The 12,502-nt window shown below is 36.7% G+C and overlaps 1 protein-coding gene across 2 annotated transcripts; it reads left to right on the forward strand.

The window, feature by feature from the left end:
• The first annotated feature begins 6,371 nt into the window (after positions 1–6,371).
• On the forward strand, positions 6,372–12,411 carry LOC110699108. 2 transcript variants are annotated; one of them, XM_021876597.1, is made up of 10 exons: positions 6,372–6,829; positions 6,920–6,996; positions 7,107–7,360; positions 7,453–7,502; positions 7,889–8,096; positions 8,637–8,717; positions 8,867–8,944; positions 9,816–9,893; positions 10,567–10,643; positions 12,074–12,411. In XM_021876597.1, exons 1-10 carry the CDS (start codon positions 6,772–6,774, stop codon positions 12,079–12,081), a joined length of 969 nt encoding a protein of 322 aa, XP_021732289.1. In that variant the 5' UTR covers positions 6,372–6,771; the 3' UTR covers positions 12,082–12,411. The 2 variants fall into 2 exon arrangements, with proteins under 2 accessions (XP_021732289.1, XP_021732290.1); XM_021876598.1 differs by having other exon boundaries at positions 9,819–9,893.
• The last annotated feature ends 91 nt before the right edge of the window (positions 12,412–12,502 follow it).

A 12,502-nucleotide genomic window follows, 5' to 3' on the forward strand; every position in this document is an offset into this window, starting at 1 on the left:
AAAATTAAGTTTGATTGTTGAGAAAGGTTTTTTTCTAAAATTAAGTTTGACAATTCGAAATTGTATTAAAAAAAATGCAAATTGTTTATATGACTTTTATAAATGATTGTGTTTAAAATTTGTATGTGTATGTGTATGAATAATATTATACATAATTATGTTTTTTTTTGTTAATTCTGTGTAAATGTAGAAATTAAATGTATTATCCGTTAAATGTATTTATTATAATATATAATTGATGCAGGATTATGGTGGAGACGGAAATGATTACAGTGGGATATTTGGACATGATGGTCCATTCGAAGAAGCTCAACAAGCGATTGATTGGGCAAAACAGGTTGCAATTGCAGCTGGATTTTGCTTGGTAGTAGTAACTCATAAATCTCAACGGGATGGTAGAATGGATCGCATTTTGAGATGTGACCGTTATCGCAAAAGAGAAGAAAGAGATTTTCGTACAGCCACTCGGTTTGATACAAAGCGGAAAGGTTATGGGTGTGAGTTCAGAGTAAAGGTCCGACAACTACGGAGTCGTGACGGTTGGGAAGTGATTGGTTACTCTAAATGGGGGTATCACAACCATGAGATGATAGTATATGAAGAGGGTCATCAACAGCTGAGCGGCTTAAGTCCTGCTGCGAAACTAGTTGTGAAAGAAATGAGTGATGCTCAAGTCAAGCCTGCTAAAATATTAGCATCTGTGTTAGAGAAATTTCCAGAAGACCATCCAAACCGAAGACACATCTACAACGTCAGATAGCAAATCAGGTTTGAGCGGTCAGAGGGAAGGAACCCTATACAGCAGCTGCTACACCAGGCACAATCACGTGGTTACCTGTTCTGGTTTGATTCTGATGAAGATACAGCGGAGGTGACTCATCTTTTCCTTGTGCATCCTGATTGTGCTGATATGATCAAGTCTTGGCCATTTGTGATTTTGATCGACTCAACGTACAAGACAAACAAGTACAAGTTCCCACTGGTTGAGATCATGGGGATGAATCCAACGAACAAGAACTTTCTGATTGGTCATGCAATCATCAAGGATGAGACGGCTCCAAGTTATTATTGGGTCTTGGAGAAGCTGAGAAACTATATCGGGCCTAATGTTCATCCAGCAGCCATCGTCAGCGACTGTTAGGGAGGTCTCTTTGCCCCCATAGCAGAGCTGTTTCCAGAATCGAAGCACTTATTGTGCACATGGCACATCAACAACTGCATGAAAGTGAAAGCCTACAACCTTTTCAAGAATAATTTGGAAATGGCAGAGAGATTGGTGAATGGTAAGTGGCGGAAGATCCTACAGGCTACCACAGAGGAAGCGTACGAGCGAGAATTGGCTAACTTCAGGGATTCGTACCAGTGGTGTCCGACACTGGTGGATTATGTGATGCAACAATGGGTCCCTCATAGGGAAAAGTTTGTCAAATATTGGACAAACCAGGTACTTCATTTCGGGAACACTACAACATGTAGAGTTGAGAGCGCTCATAGAGCTACCAAGGACTGGATTGATTCATCGACCGCTGCTTTGGATACACTGTTCGATAGACTTAACAAGTCAATTGAAACTCAGAAGAACGGCTAGGAACTCTCTAGAGGACTCCAGACGACGACATGGTACGATGTATAGCCATTTCATATTTAAGATTCTCCATGGTCGTGTGTCGCACTACTGCTTGGGGTTGATTCTCACTGAGCTGAACAGGATGAGGGACTTGGCTGACGAAGTGTATGCTCGGTGTGGGTGTGCTATTTCAGTAACTCATGGATTACCTTGCGCATGCACCATTCACCGCGTTATTACAGAAGAAAGGGCGTTGTTACATGTTGATAAGGTCCATTCATTCTGGCGGACGCTCGTTATTGGTGAGCATGCAAATACTCAAACGGCCGACCGTGAACAGGAGGAGTTGGAGCAGTTTCGTTCGATGTACGACCGAGTGTCCTCCAGCCATCCTTCTATTATTCGTGACGCTACTCATGTACTTCATGACATGTTCCACACGTCTACCTTAGATTATGAGGAACCCGAAGGAGTTGACCGTCCTCGAGGTCGGCAACGGCGGAACAGGAGTGCGTTTGAGTATATCCGTGGTCTTGGTCGTGGTCGTGCTCATGGTCGGACATCGTCATCTAGTCGTAGTCAATCTTCATCGTCTGTGAATATGCCCCTGAGAACTGGTACGTTTTGTTTTTTTACATTGCACATTGAATAGGAAGAAACGATGTTGATCAGTTTTCGTACAAGGACAGGATACTTGCGATCATCATGCCGTACTTGGAAGGGTGGAATGATGTAGTCGGAGATGGTAACTGCGGATTCCGGGTCGTGGCTGATGTTTTTGAAATGGGCGAAGACAACTACGGTTTGGTGCGTCAGTTGATGTACAACGAAATTGCCTCTAACCGAAATGTTTATCGTCATGTGTACCAAGATGACTTGGATGGCGCTCTGCGGCGTATCCGATGGGGAGGTGGACCTTGCGGCCAAAATCATTATTTTGACGCGCCCCTAGATCTGTTTGCCGTTGCAAACATTTACAAGTGCGTAGTCATGCATTTCGGCCTGGGATTGCATAGTCAAGCTTATTATCCTTGTACCACGGTTCTCCCTTGGCGTTCGCGTGAGACTGTCACCACACTGGTCAGAGAGGTAGCTATTGCGTTTCTTGGGTCGTCATACAGACATTTCATCCGACTGGACATGTCATCCGATTTTCCAGTGCCACCGATTATACCTCGGTGGTACACCATTCGCACAGCGAGCGTAGAGGGTTGGGATGCGCTATATCATGACCGGATCCACGAATGGAACACCCTAGCTGCATTTTAGTTTTTCATGTTTACATTCTTCCTATGTAATCTTATTTGTACGTTGCTCTTTTAATGAGAACATTAATTTTTTATATTGTATTGCTTACTGCATTCTATATGTTGCATGGGTAAGTTGCGCGGATCCACGAATGGTTATGTCAAAATTTAAAAACAGCAATGATAATATGTCTAAGTTGAAAGCTAAAAGAACAATCTAAAATGTTACAAACTTACAACATAATGTCCAATTTAATAAATTAAAACGATAATATTTAAAGTGCTCTATAAATAAAATGACAAAACCATCAGTAATCCCTCCTCGACGCCGACTCCCAATGCGCAAGGGTCTGTTCCAGACTATCAACAGCAGCTCTCACTGTTGCACTGATGCTGTCCTTCTCCAGAGAGAGTTTCTGTACGTCCTTCATTATCTTTTCCATCCACTGCATACAACAAAAAGTAAAAGATGAAATACAATAACAACATATAAAACTTAATTAAAAAACAACGATAAATATAATATGAGACATATCGCTTCCATGGCAGTAGGCAGTGGCACATAATCATCATCGCTGTGGTCGAGATCTGCGATCAACCTCGGGTGCGAATACCGGTTGAACCATTCCATGTAGTAGTGGTCACACATAGGAGGAACCCCAGAGGGCGGCCGCCGCAACTCCGCAGTCCATAAGCGGGCCACCATCGGAAACTGGTCCCACGTCCCAGTCATGATATCCGGCCATTGCACGACGTAGTCCCTCGACGATGCAGGTCAAACCGCCTTCATCGGGCATGCCGGGGGAGGAGGGACAACTTGGACAAATCCAAGCTGGCGAAGACAACGCTGGGGCATGTACGCCTCGACGATCTCACGATACTGAATGACACCCGTGTACAGGGTCCTGGGTACCCTAACACTAGGGTTCGGGCCGAAAGGCATCCAGTTCACCTGCACATAGTTTTAAAATTTAATAACATGAATATAATATGTGCATATAATAAAATGTAGAAACAATTTATAAACGTTACCTCTAAGGGGGACAGCCTGTCCAGCAATAACCGTATCGATCGGAGGCGGTCAACGAACTTCTTCTCCGAGCGCGAACTCCACGCACAAGCACGCGGCATCCCCTCAACAATAGGAACCGGGTCACGATGTGGTTGCAATGCAGGAAAGTACTCGTATATCCAGGTCTGCAATAAAGTCAGACACCCAGTGATACCTGCCGCGTCAGCCCGACTCGCAAATCCTAGTTGGCGATACAAATACGCCAACGTAGCCGATCCCCAAGAAAACTGGCCTACACTGTCGGGGTCACACGCCTCTACTATGTCGCGTGGCCTGAGCTTGTTTCCGCCGCTCTTGTCCGGAAACAAGGTACATCCGAGGAGTAGAAAAACATAAGCAGCCAGCTGTGCGTCGTGCGTCCTACGTGCATTGGGTTACAAACACCTCTGCAACACGGATGCAATATTCACACCACCGTGTTCCCAAACACCAAGCGCCTCGGTGTACAGTGCAGCCCTGTCCACCGCCAACAACTCCGCCAGCAAATCTGCCTGATCCGCATCAGCCACAGCACAAAGTCGTTTACCCTCAACACGAATCCCCAGAATGGCCTCGACGTCATGTAACATGATCGTCATCTCCCCGAACGGAAGGTGGAAAGAGTTTGTATCCGGCTGCCATCGCTCAACGAAAGTCGTGATAAGCGTATTGTCAATCTTATCGTGCATGGTGGCAGGAACGTGATTCACCCCAGTGCCCTCCAGTCGCTCGAACATCTCGCTCTCCGCCGGCCAAGCCTCAGCCCATGTACGCAAAAAGCTACCAGTCTTTTCCCGGGTATGACATTTCAACAACCCCGTAACTGAAGGCCTCTCCTGGTCCTCCCAAATACGGGCAGCTATGTGTATTAGAAAGCTAGGAATCACACTCCCGTCAACAGGCCCACCGGGCACCTCACTCCTAACAACCCAAGAATCATTAACGGCCCTCGACCGTTTCTTGCTTGCCCCAGATACAGTGGACGCAGATGATGTGCCAGATCTACTAACAAACCTACCACCCCTACCCTTACGCACCTCCACCATATGTGTCTCGTACATGTCATCAACCCTCTGACTGAATGGACCGTAATCATCATACGGTCCACTCCCATCGTCCACATCCTCATCCTCATATGCGCCCTCCTCCTGCTCCTCCTCCTGGTCACCCTCCTCAGCATCATCATCGTCATCCTCATCCCGACGGTGGATCCGTTCTCTACGAGCCGAGGCCGAAATACCACGGGATCTAACATGTCTATGCCCCGACCTCTCCACTGAATAGCTTCTACTAAGAAGCTCTACATTCTTCCCCGCACCATGACGACCCAGTGAATTCTACAAAAAATTTAAAAATATATAAACATACAAAAGTTTTTTAGAAAAATAAATAACTACCTACAGATACAAAATACCAACACTTCCAACATATCGTCATGTTTATAAACATAAAATTAATAAAGATTATAAAAAATCAAAGACATGATAACTAAATAGGACACAAAACAAAAATTTCAAATTATTTCAACTAATTAAACATAGAAAAATATTATACGGCATACACAAATACACACATAATACCCTAATATATTACAAAATTTATGATTTCCAAAAAAAATAAAAATTATTTCAAATAATTAAACATAAAAAATAAAAAACAAATATATTACACATACACAAATACACACATAATACCCTAATGTATTACACATTTTAAATTAAAAAAAAACAATTACACATTAACACAAACAATTTCCACATACTACATCAATTAAGGCATAAAAAATGTTTAAACATCAAACATAAAAAAAATAAAACATAAACACAAAAAAAAAAAAACTGATTTTATAAAAATAAAATATACACGATTTATAAAAAAAAACATAAAGTTGATAAATATTTAAAAAAAATAAAACACATTAACAAAAAAAAATTAGACATAAAACTAAATTATTTTAAATAAAACTAAATTTCTGATTTTACAAAATAAAAAAAAAAAACAAAAACAAAAAAAAACAAAAAAAAATCAGAAAAAACAAAAACAAAAAAAACAAAAAAACAAAAAAAAAAACAAAAAGGGCCAGGACGCCCACCCACTGGCGGTGGCGCCAGCTCCGGCAGCCGTAGCCAGTGGGCAGGCGCCTGAACTGGACGCCCACCCATTGGCACAGGCGCCAGATCTGGACGCCACAGCCAACGGGCTGGCTTCTGGTTTGGACGCCTGCTCCGGTGGCTGGGCTTCCAAGCCAGTCGCCACCCCACCGGTTGTGGCTGTCGGACCTGACGCCCACCACACGCCACCGTCTTTTTGTTTTTTTTTAAAAAAATAATTAAATAATTACCTTGCCACCAGGTCGCCGCCTTTCCTCCGCCGTCGCCGCCGCCACCTCTTTCCCTTGCCGCCTCGACATTGTCGTAATTAATTTTTTTAAGAGAGGTAGATTTTCTGATTTTTTTTTAGAGAGAAGTAGAGAGTGTTTTTTTTTAAAAGGAAAAGGGCAATAAAGTCACACCAAGTCATATTTGTAGACTTTATATGATAATTTGCGGGCGATGTTTAACAAATCTCATATTTATACTACTAGAAAATTTACCATTCTTTTATCTTATAGCTGTACAGGGACTGTTATTTTCTATACGTCAATACTTGGCCTTTCTTTTTTGCGCACTTCTTATTCTTAGAGGAGAAATTGAAAAGACAGAAAGTTAAAAAAGGAGTACTCATACTCTAAAATGAGGACGATGGTGTGGTGTAATCAGAGGAACTTTGGAAAACGCGCAATCCTTTCCTATTCCCACTCACCTCTTTCCTCATTTTCTACAGTACAGTATTTACCTTCTAAAAACAAAACAAAAACTTAACGTTTCATCTTCTTTTCTCAATCTCAATTCTAATAATTTCCAAATATGATCATCGAACAATTGTCAGACGCTCAACAATCTTCTTCGGAGAGGACTTTCTGGGGTAAGCTAAGCTTGTTTTTCCTTTTGATTTTTTGATTGGTTTTGTTAAATAAAAATATTAAATAAAAATTTGTAATTTCCATTGATGTAGGGATCAAGGTTTTGCCGAAAAAACCTGTCACCGTGAGGTTGCCGAATAACTCGTTCAATTGTCTTCACATTTCTCAGGTTTTCGTTACTTTTTTTTTTTTTTTTTTTTTTTTTTTTTTTTCTTGCTTCTTTCTTTGTAGATTATTGCACCATAGTTTAAAATCTGTTTTTCCTCAAAAAATTTGTAGGCTACGGCAGAATGTTCGAATTCGGAAAATATGTACAACAAAAATCGAACCTTGGTCTCCGTAAAATGTGACGGTAAAAATAAAATTTTAATTTGCTCCTTGGGAGTAAAGCGCACTATTATGGCGACCTTGGGATTGGAATTTTCCGGACCTTGTGACATGGTCTTCTCCCTTAGAGGTCGAAGGGGAGTTCATCTAGTTGGACATTTCTATAACCGTATCACTTCACCAACTAATTTTGTTGCCCCTCCAATGCATGTTTCTCTTTCTTTGTCTATTCTTTTAAGTGATACTGTATATATTATGAACAACATCTCAATTGGTTGATTTACTATTTTTTTTGTAGCATGGATAATGGAGGAGGAGGAGGCAGAAGTATCAAGACTCATGGTCATGGTAAAATTCCACTACTAGTTGTTTTACTTTTAATTTGTTATGTGATAATGTTAGTTGTAAAGTTCTCACCAACTCCATTTAGGCATGGTTTAAGAGATAAATTCTGTAAAATTTAATGCTTTGTAGTAAGGTTGCTGCATAGGTTGATCATATAATATTCTATTTATTTAGCTAATAACTGTAAATTAAAGATTATATTACAAACAATGTTAGTACTATGTTTTGTTTTATTAATTATATCTTTGTTATTATAGCACTGTCATAGTAACCTTAACCTGATAGCATTAGGAAAATTTTGCTGAAATTATTTGATTCATTCTTGTTTGTGTCCAGTGGATGTGAATTGAAGTCAGCTATTTAAACTAAACTAATGCAATCTATTTTAGGTATTGCTGATTTTGTGGGTGAAGCGGTCAAGGAAAAAGGTGGTACAAGTGTAAGATTCAAATTTCTGCTCCCGGGTTTAATTGAATCATTTAAGCAAATACCGGTTAGTCTTGAAGAGAAACTAGAAGCTCAAACTGCTACTATTATTGATGCAATTGAAAATAAGCTAGGGAATCAAGATGTTGTGCTAGAAGAGAAACAACAAGGGTAAGTTTTACCTACAATATTTTATCTTCTTGCTGAAACATATCCCTAGAGTTGCTACTTTTAAGTTGCAAAATGGAAGAGTAAAATAATTCTTCTAGGACAAAGTTTCTTCTTTTGTTTTTAATAAAATTTCCTGATTAGAATTGTTGTCTTGACTTCTAACAATCTAACATGTAAAAGTTAAACCATTTATGTTAGTTTGTTCATATTCCATCCAAAGCGGGTGTTCAGGTTACAATGTTGCATATAACTGTTTTTTTTTTCCTTTTCTTTTTTGGTTATAATGAAGATGGATTTTGAGTAAATGTTTTGATGCTTGTGTCTATTACTATAAAAATTCTATCTAGTAAGCCTCAATCATTTTCTTTACCTATGCTCAATATGCTAATAGTTCATTTTGGTCCTATCTAATACATATTCTTCAGGCGAGACAAAGATTGTTGGATTGTTAATGGTGTGGGAATATATGTGCTTATTATCTTAATCTTTTCAGTGTTGCTAATGATGGTACCCTTAATTAGTATCCTTGTGATTTTTCAGTGAGAAAGAAAGAACAAAAAAGGGGGAGAACAAGTGTCTGCCTATTGCTCCTGAAATTGATCATGGAGACAATCATGAAGGGTACAACCTTTTTAACATATTTCACCTTATTAATTTATACATGTATACTTTAATTTGATTCTCTCATTTTTTTTTTAATTATTATTATTATTATTATTATTATATATATATATAATTTTTTTATTTTTCTTTCTCCGGTTGAATTCTAGTTCTAAAAAAAGAAAACGGAGAAAATCAAACAAGCTGCTGCCAATCACTAATGAAATTGAATGCGAAAACAATGAAAGGTAAGGCCTTGTTTCAATTCATATCTTCATCCCAAAGTTGATTTTTTGAATTAGCATAGTATTAGTTATATTCATGTTTTAACCATCAATGAAATTTGTTTTACTATACTTTTAAGACTATCATTTTGGTAGCTTAATTCTTATTACTTGGTTGTCTCATTTTTTCTAGTGGCATAGTATTCATCAAATGAAGGGTAATGTCTATTTTAATATATTATATAGAAATGGCAATAATTATATTAATTTAGATATATTAAAATAGAAATGACGTTATATTCATGTGAGATAAATGATTGTTCAGACATTAATGATTGATCATGAATTTACTAATGAAGGCTAATGTCTATGTTAATACACCAGACACGAAATTGCATATTGACTGTTCATGAAATCTATTTTATTCATGTTACTTTAATTCCATTTATTTATCTAGATTTGAATTTATGTATTAAAATGGAAAATATATTCATGTCTATTTTAATGCCTTTCTAAGTTGGGTTTCCCGAGTTTTTTATAATGTGAGTTTCATCTCTATGCTTTTCTATTTTAATATCAGTCAATGTGAATTATATTCATGTCTTAATATAATTCACATTTCTATTCATCTATATTATAATTTAAATCTAAATGGAATATATTTCTATTTTAATATATTGAGTTATATATTGACTGTTGATGTCATATTTGGACCATAAATTTGAATTTGTTCCATAAATATGATAAAAAGGCGTAAACTTGAAAAGTATATTGGTTCAATGTGAATGATATGTGCCTTGGAAAATTGTGGTAACAAAAATTGATGTAGTTATGATTCTTAGTCTCTCGTCTTTTATTGCTTTATCACGTTTTTCACCACCTTTATTTGCATTAGAAGTTCTGTAAGAAGAAAGCTTGATTATGTGTTGCCGGTAAAAGAAGTCCAGCCAGCTGATAGGAATGTAAAGGAGAGGTAATGTCTTTCCTTATTCTTGCTTTCTTGTTTTTGTTTACATTCTAACAATGTTTAGTGATGTTACTAATTGTGTTCATCTCTTGAACTAGATATTTAATTGAATTTTGTTTAACACATTATATTCTAACAATTCCGTTCTATACCCACTATTAGATGTGTAGTTTTGAATTTGAAACAACAGAGAAGCACATGAGCATAAGAACACAAAGATATTATTAAAGCTAAGGCATATACCTGACAAATGGCCTCACTTTTTATTTTTTTGGTTTATTTTTCTTTAGTCTAAATGCAACAACCCACTCATTTGTAATCCTTTGGCACCATAGCTAGATTACTGAAACCAATTTGTTTTTTGTAAGCTTCTTTGGAAAGTTTTTTTTTTTTATATATATTTTTTTTTATAAGAATAATGAAGCTAAGTTGTTAGTATATGCCGTACTTCTTGTCTATTAAGTATGTAGGAATTTTATTTTATGTGGCTTAATCGTCTTTTAGACTTAACACCTATGCTCAGTTTGATAATTTCTTTTGATCTTAATTACGATATACTGTATAATTTCGGGTGAAAATGGCATGTGAATTTGTTTGTACCTGTTGTCTAAAGTATGTATTAGTTTCTGATCATCGTCCTCTGCAATTATTATTCTTGCATCTTATCTTTGCTTTTTAGTGAAAAAAATGAAAGAAGAAAAGGGAGAAAAAGCAACTGCCAGAAGTTGATGGTGCTGAAGGAGATATCGCTGAAGGGTAAGGCCTTAACTATTTATTTTATTTAATCTTCATACAAAATAAGTTAAACTTTGTAAATCTGTAAAGTTTTAAGTCAATTTTATTACTGTCAAATCTATGATGAAGCTTTCAATTGATGAAGTTTTCAATGGACTTTTGGAGAACACCATATATATATATTTGCCTTTTTGAACAGCATTACTGATCAATTTATAATAAAGTCACTAAAGACCATTGAGTAATAAAAAGACAAGGGTGATGACGTCGAAAGATAAAAAAACCGTACTTAGAATAAGGCAAGAAAAATTGATGAGGTAGTTGAGATTGTTTGCATAAAATGATGATTTCTTGTGCATAGAATTAAAGACATGCAATCACTATTACTTATGCACAACTATCTTCAGTCTATGTATGAGTTTCATATAGCTTTTCAAATTCTTTTGCTCTTGACATTCAGATGTTTTAGCTGAAGTCATACTACTTGTAAGGCAGCAACATAGAGCTTTAAAATGTCACAATGATCTCTAATACTCTTCTTTTTTGTCAGTGTTCAAATTATCACGCATTTTCTTTGACAACATCTAGATACCATAAAAGTGTTATGTGCAAACCTTCTTTTATTCTTTTGTTATTACAACAATCATCTCTAATACTCTTCAATTTTTTCCCTGTTTTAGTTGTTTCTCATAAGTAATCTATTTTTAATTTTTGATATAGCATATGCTTCACAAAGATTTTCATTCTGTTGGTAGTTATTTTTGGGATTTATATCAACTCTAGTAGGTTGGCCCTTTAATTATTCTGAAACTAAAATTAAATTACATAAAATAGAGGTCAGTTTTTATATTTAAATATATATTGTAAATTTTGGCATAATAATTTGTTAGGACCTGTAAGTTATGTATGAGACTACTAAAACAATATCGTTCTCTCTACCTCTACAACTTCTATATGTCTTATTGTTGGCGAGGCATTTGGAGGATTATTTTTAATTTTGAATGTCGTCCCTGCTCGTTTTGTCATCTCCATCAATGATTATTAGTTCAGTTACAAGTCCTACTGTATTAAATTTCTGTGCTGTTTTCTCTTATAAATCCCTCCGCTGACTATAAATAATTGTTAGATACCTTGCCTTTTGTTCAAATTTTGTTGGTAATTTTTATTTTTTTTTTATTTTTATTTTTTTAATTAACATAAAAGTTTTAGTCTTGGTTTTGGTTGAAGATTGTATAGAGTATATATATAGTTGTTCTTATGATTCCACATACTTATTTACAGGAACTTAAGTTCTGTTCTAGAGCATTTGTGTTGTATTCGTACTAGGTACTAATTGGGAAAATATCATTTATGCCATTGACATGTTTGCACATTTTTTCTACCTTTCTCAGTATTGTATTTGTTGATAAAAAGGATCTTTCACTTCATACAACGATTTGCTTCTCTTTCAGGTCTTTAGCTGGAAGTGCTGGAACTATTGTTTATGCTTTACCCGAACTTGGCAAGCGTTAGGTGCTTGTGCTATTTTGGGTGAATGGAATTTAACTTTTTCAAGAATGCATCATTTTACCGATTGCACTTGCTGTAAATTATCCAAGGAAACATTGTATTGTAGGTTACTAAGGTTGATTGCCTCATTTTGTTGACTGCATTCGCTTTTGAAAACTAGGTGGAGAAATTGTTTGAACTTGATGCCTTGCTAGTTTGTTTTGTTTTGGTCTCTACTTGAAAAACAAAAGTATCAAACAAGTGTTCTTTCTTTTAGTTATTATTATTAATTTGCTTGTTACTTCTTTTTCTTTTATATTTACTATATATACTAATTAAAATTGTCACCTAGTGATTTAGTTAAACAATGTTGTATGCCATTGTATTTTATA

This window comes from Chenopodium quinoa, unplaced genomic scaffold, assembly GCF_001683475.1.
Source record: "Chenopodium quinoa cultivar QQ74 unplaced genomic scaffold, ASM168347v1, whole genome shotgun sequence".
In the NCBI taxonomy this organism is placed as follows: Eukaryota; Viridiplantae; Streptophyta; class Magnoliopsida; order Caryophyllales; family Amaranthaceae; genus Chenopodium; species Chenopodium quinoa.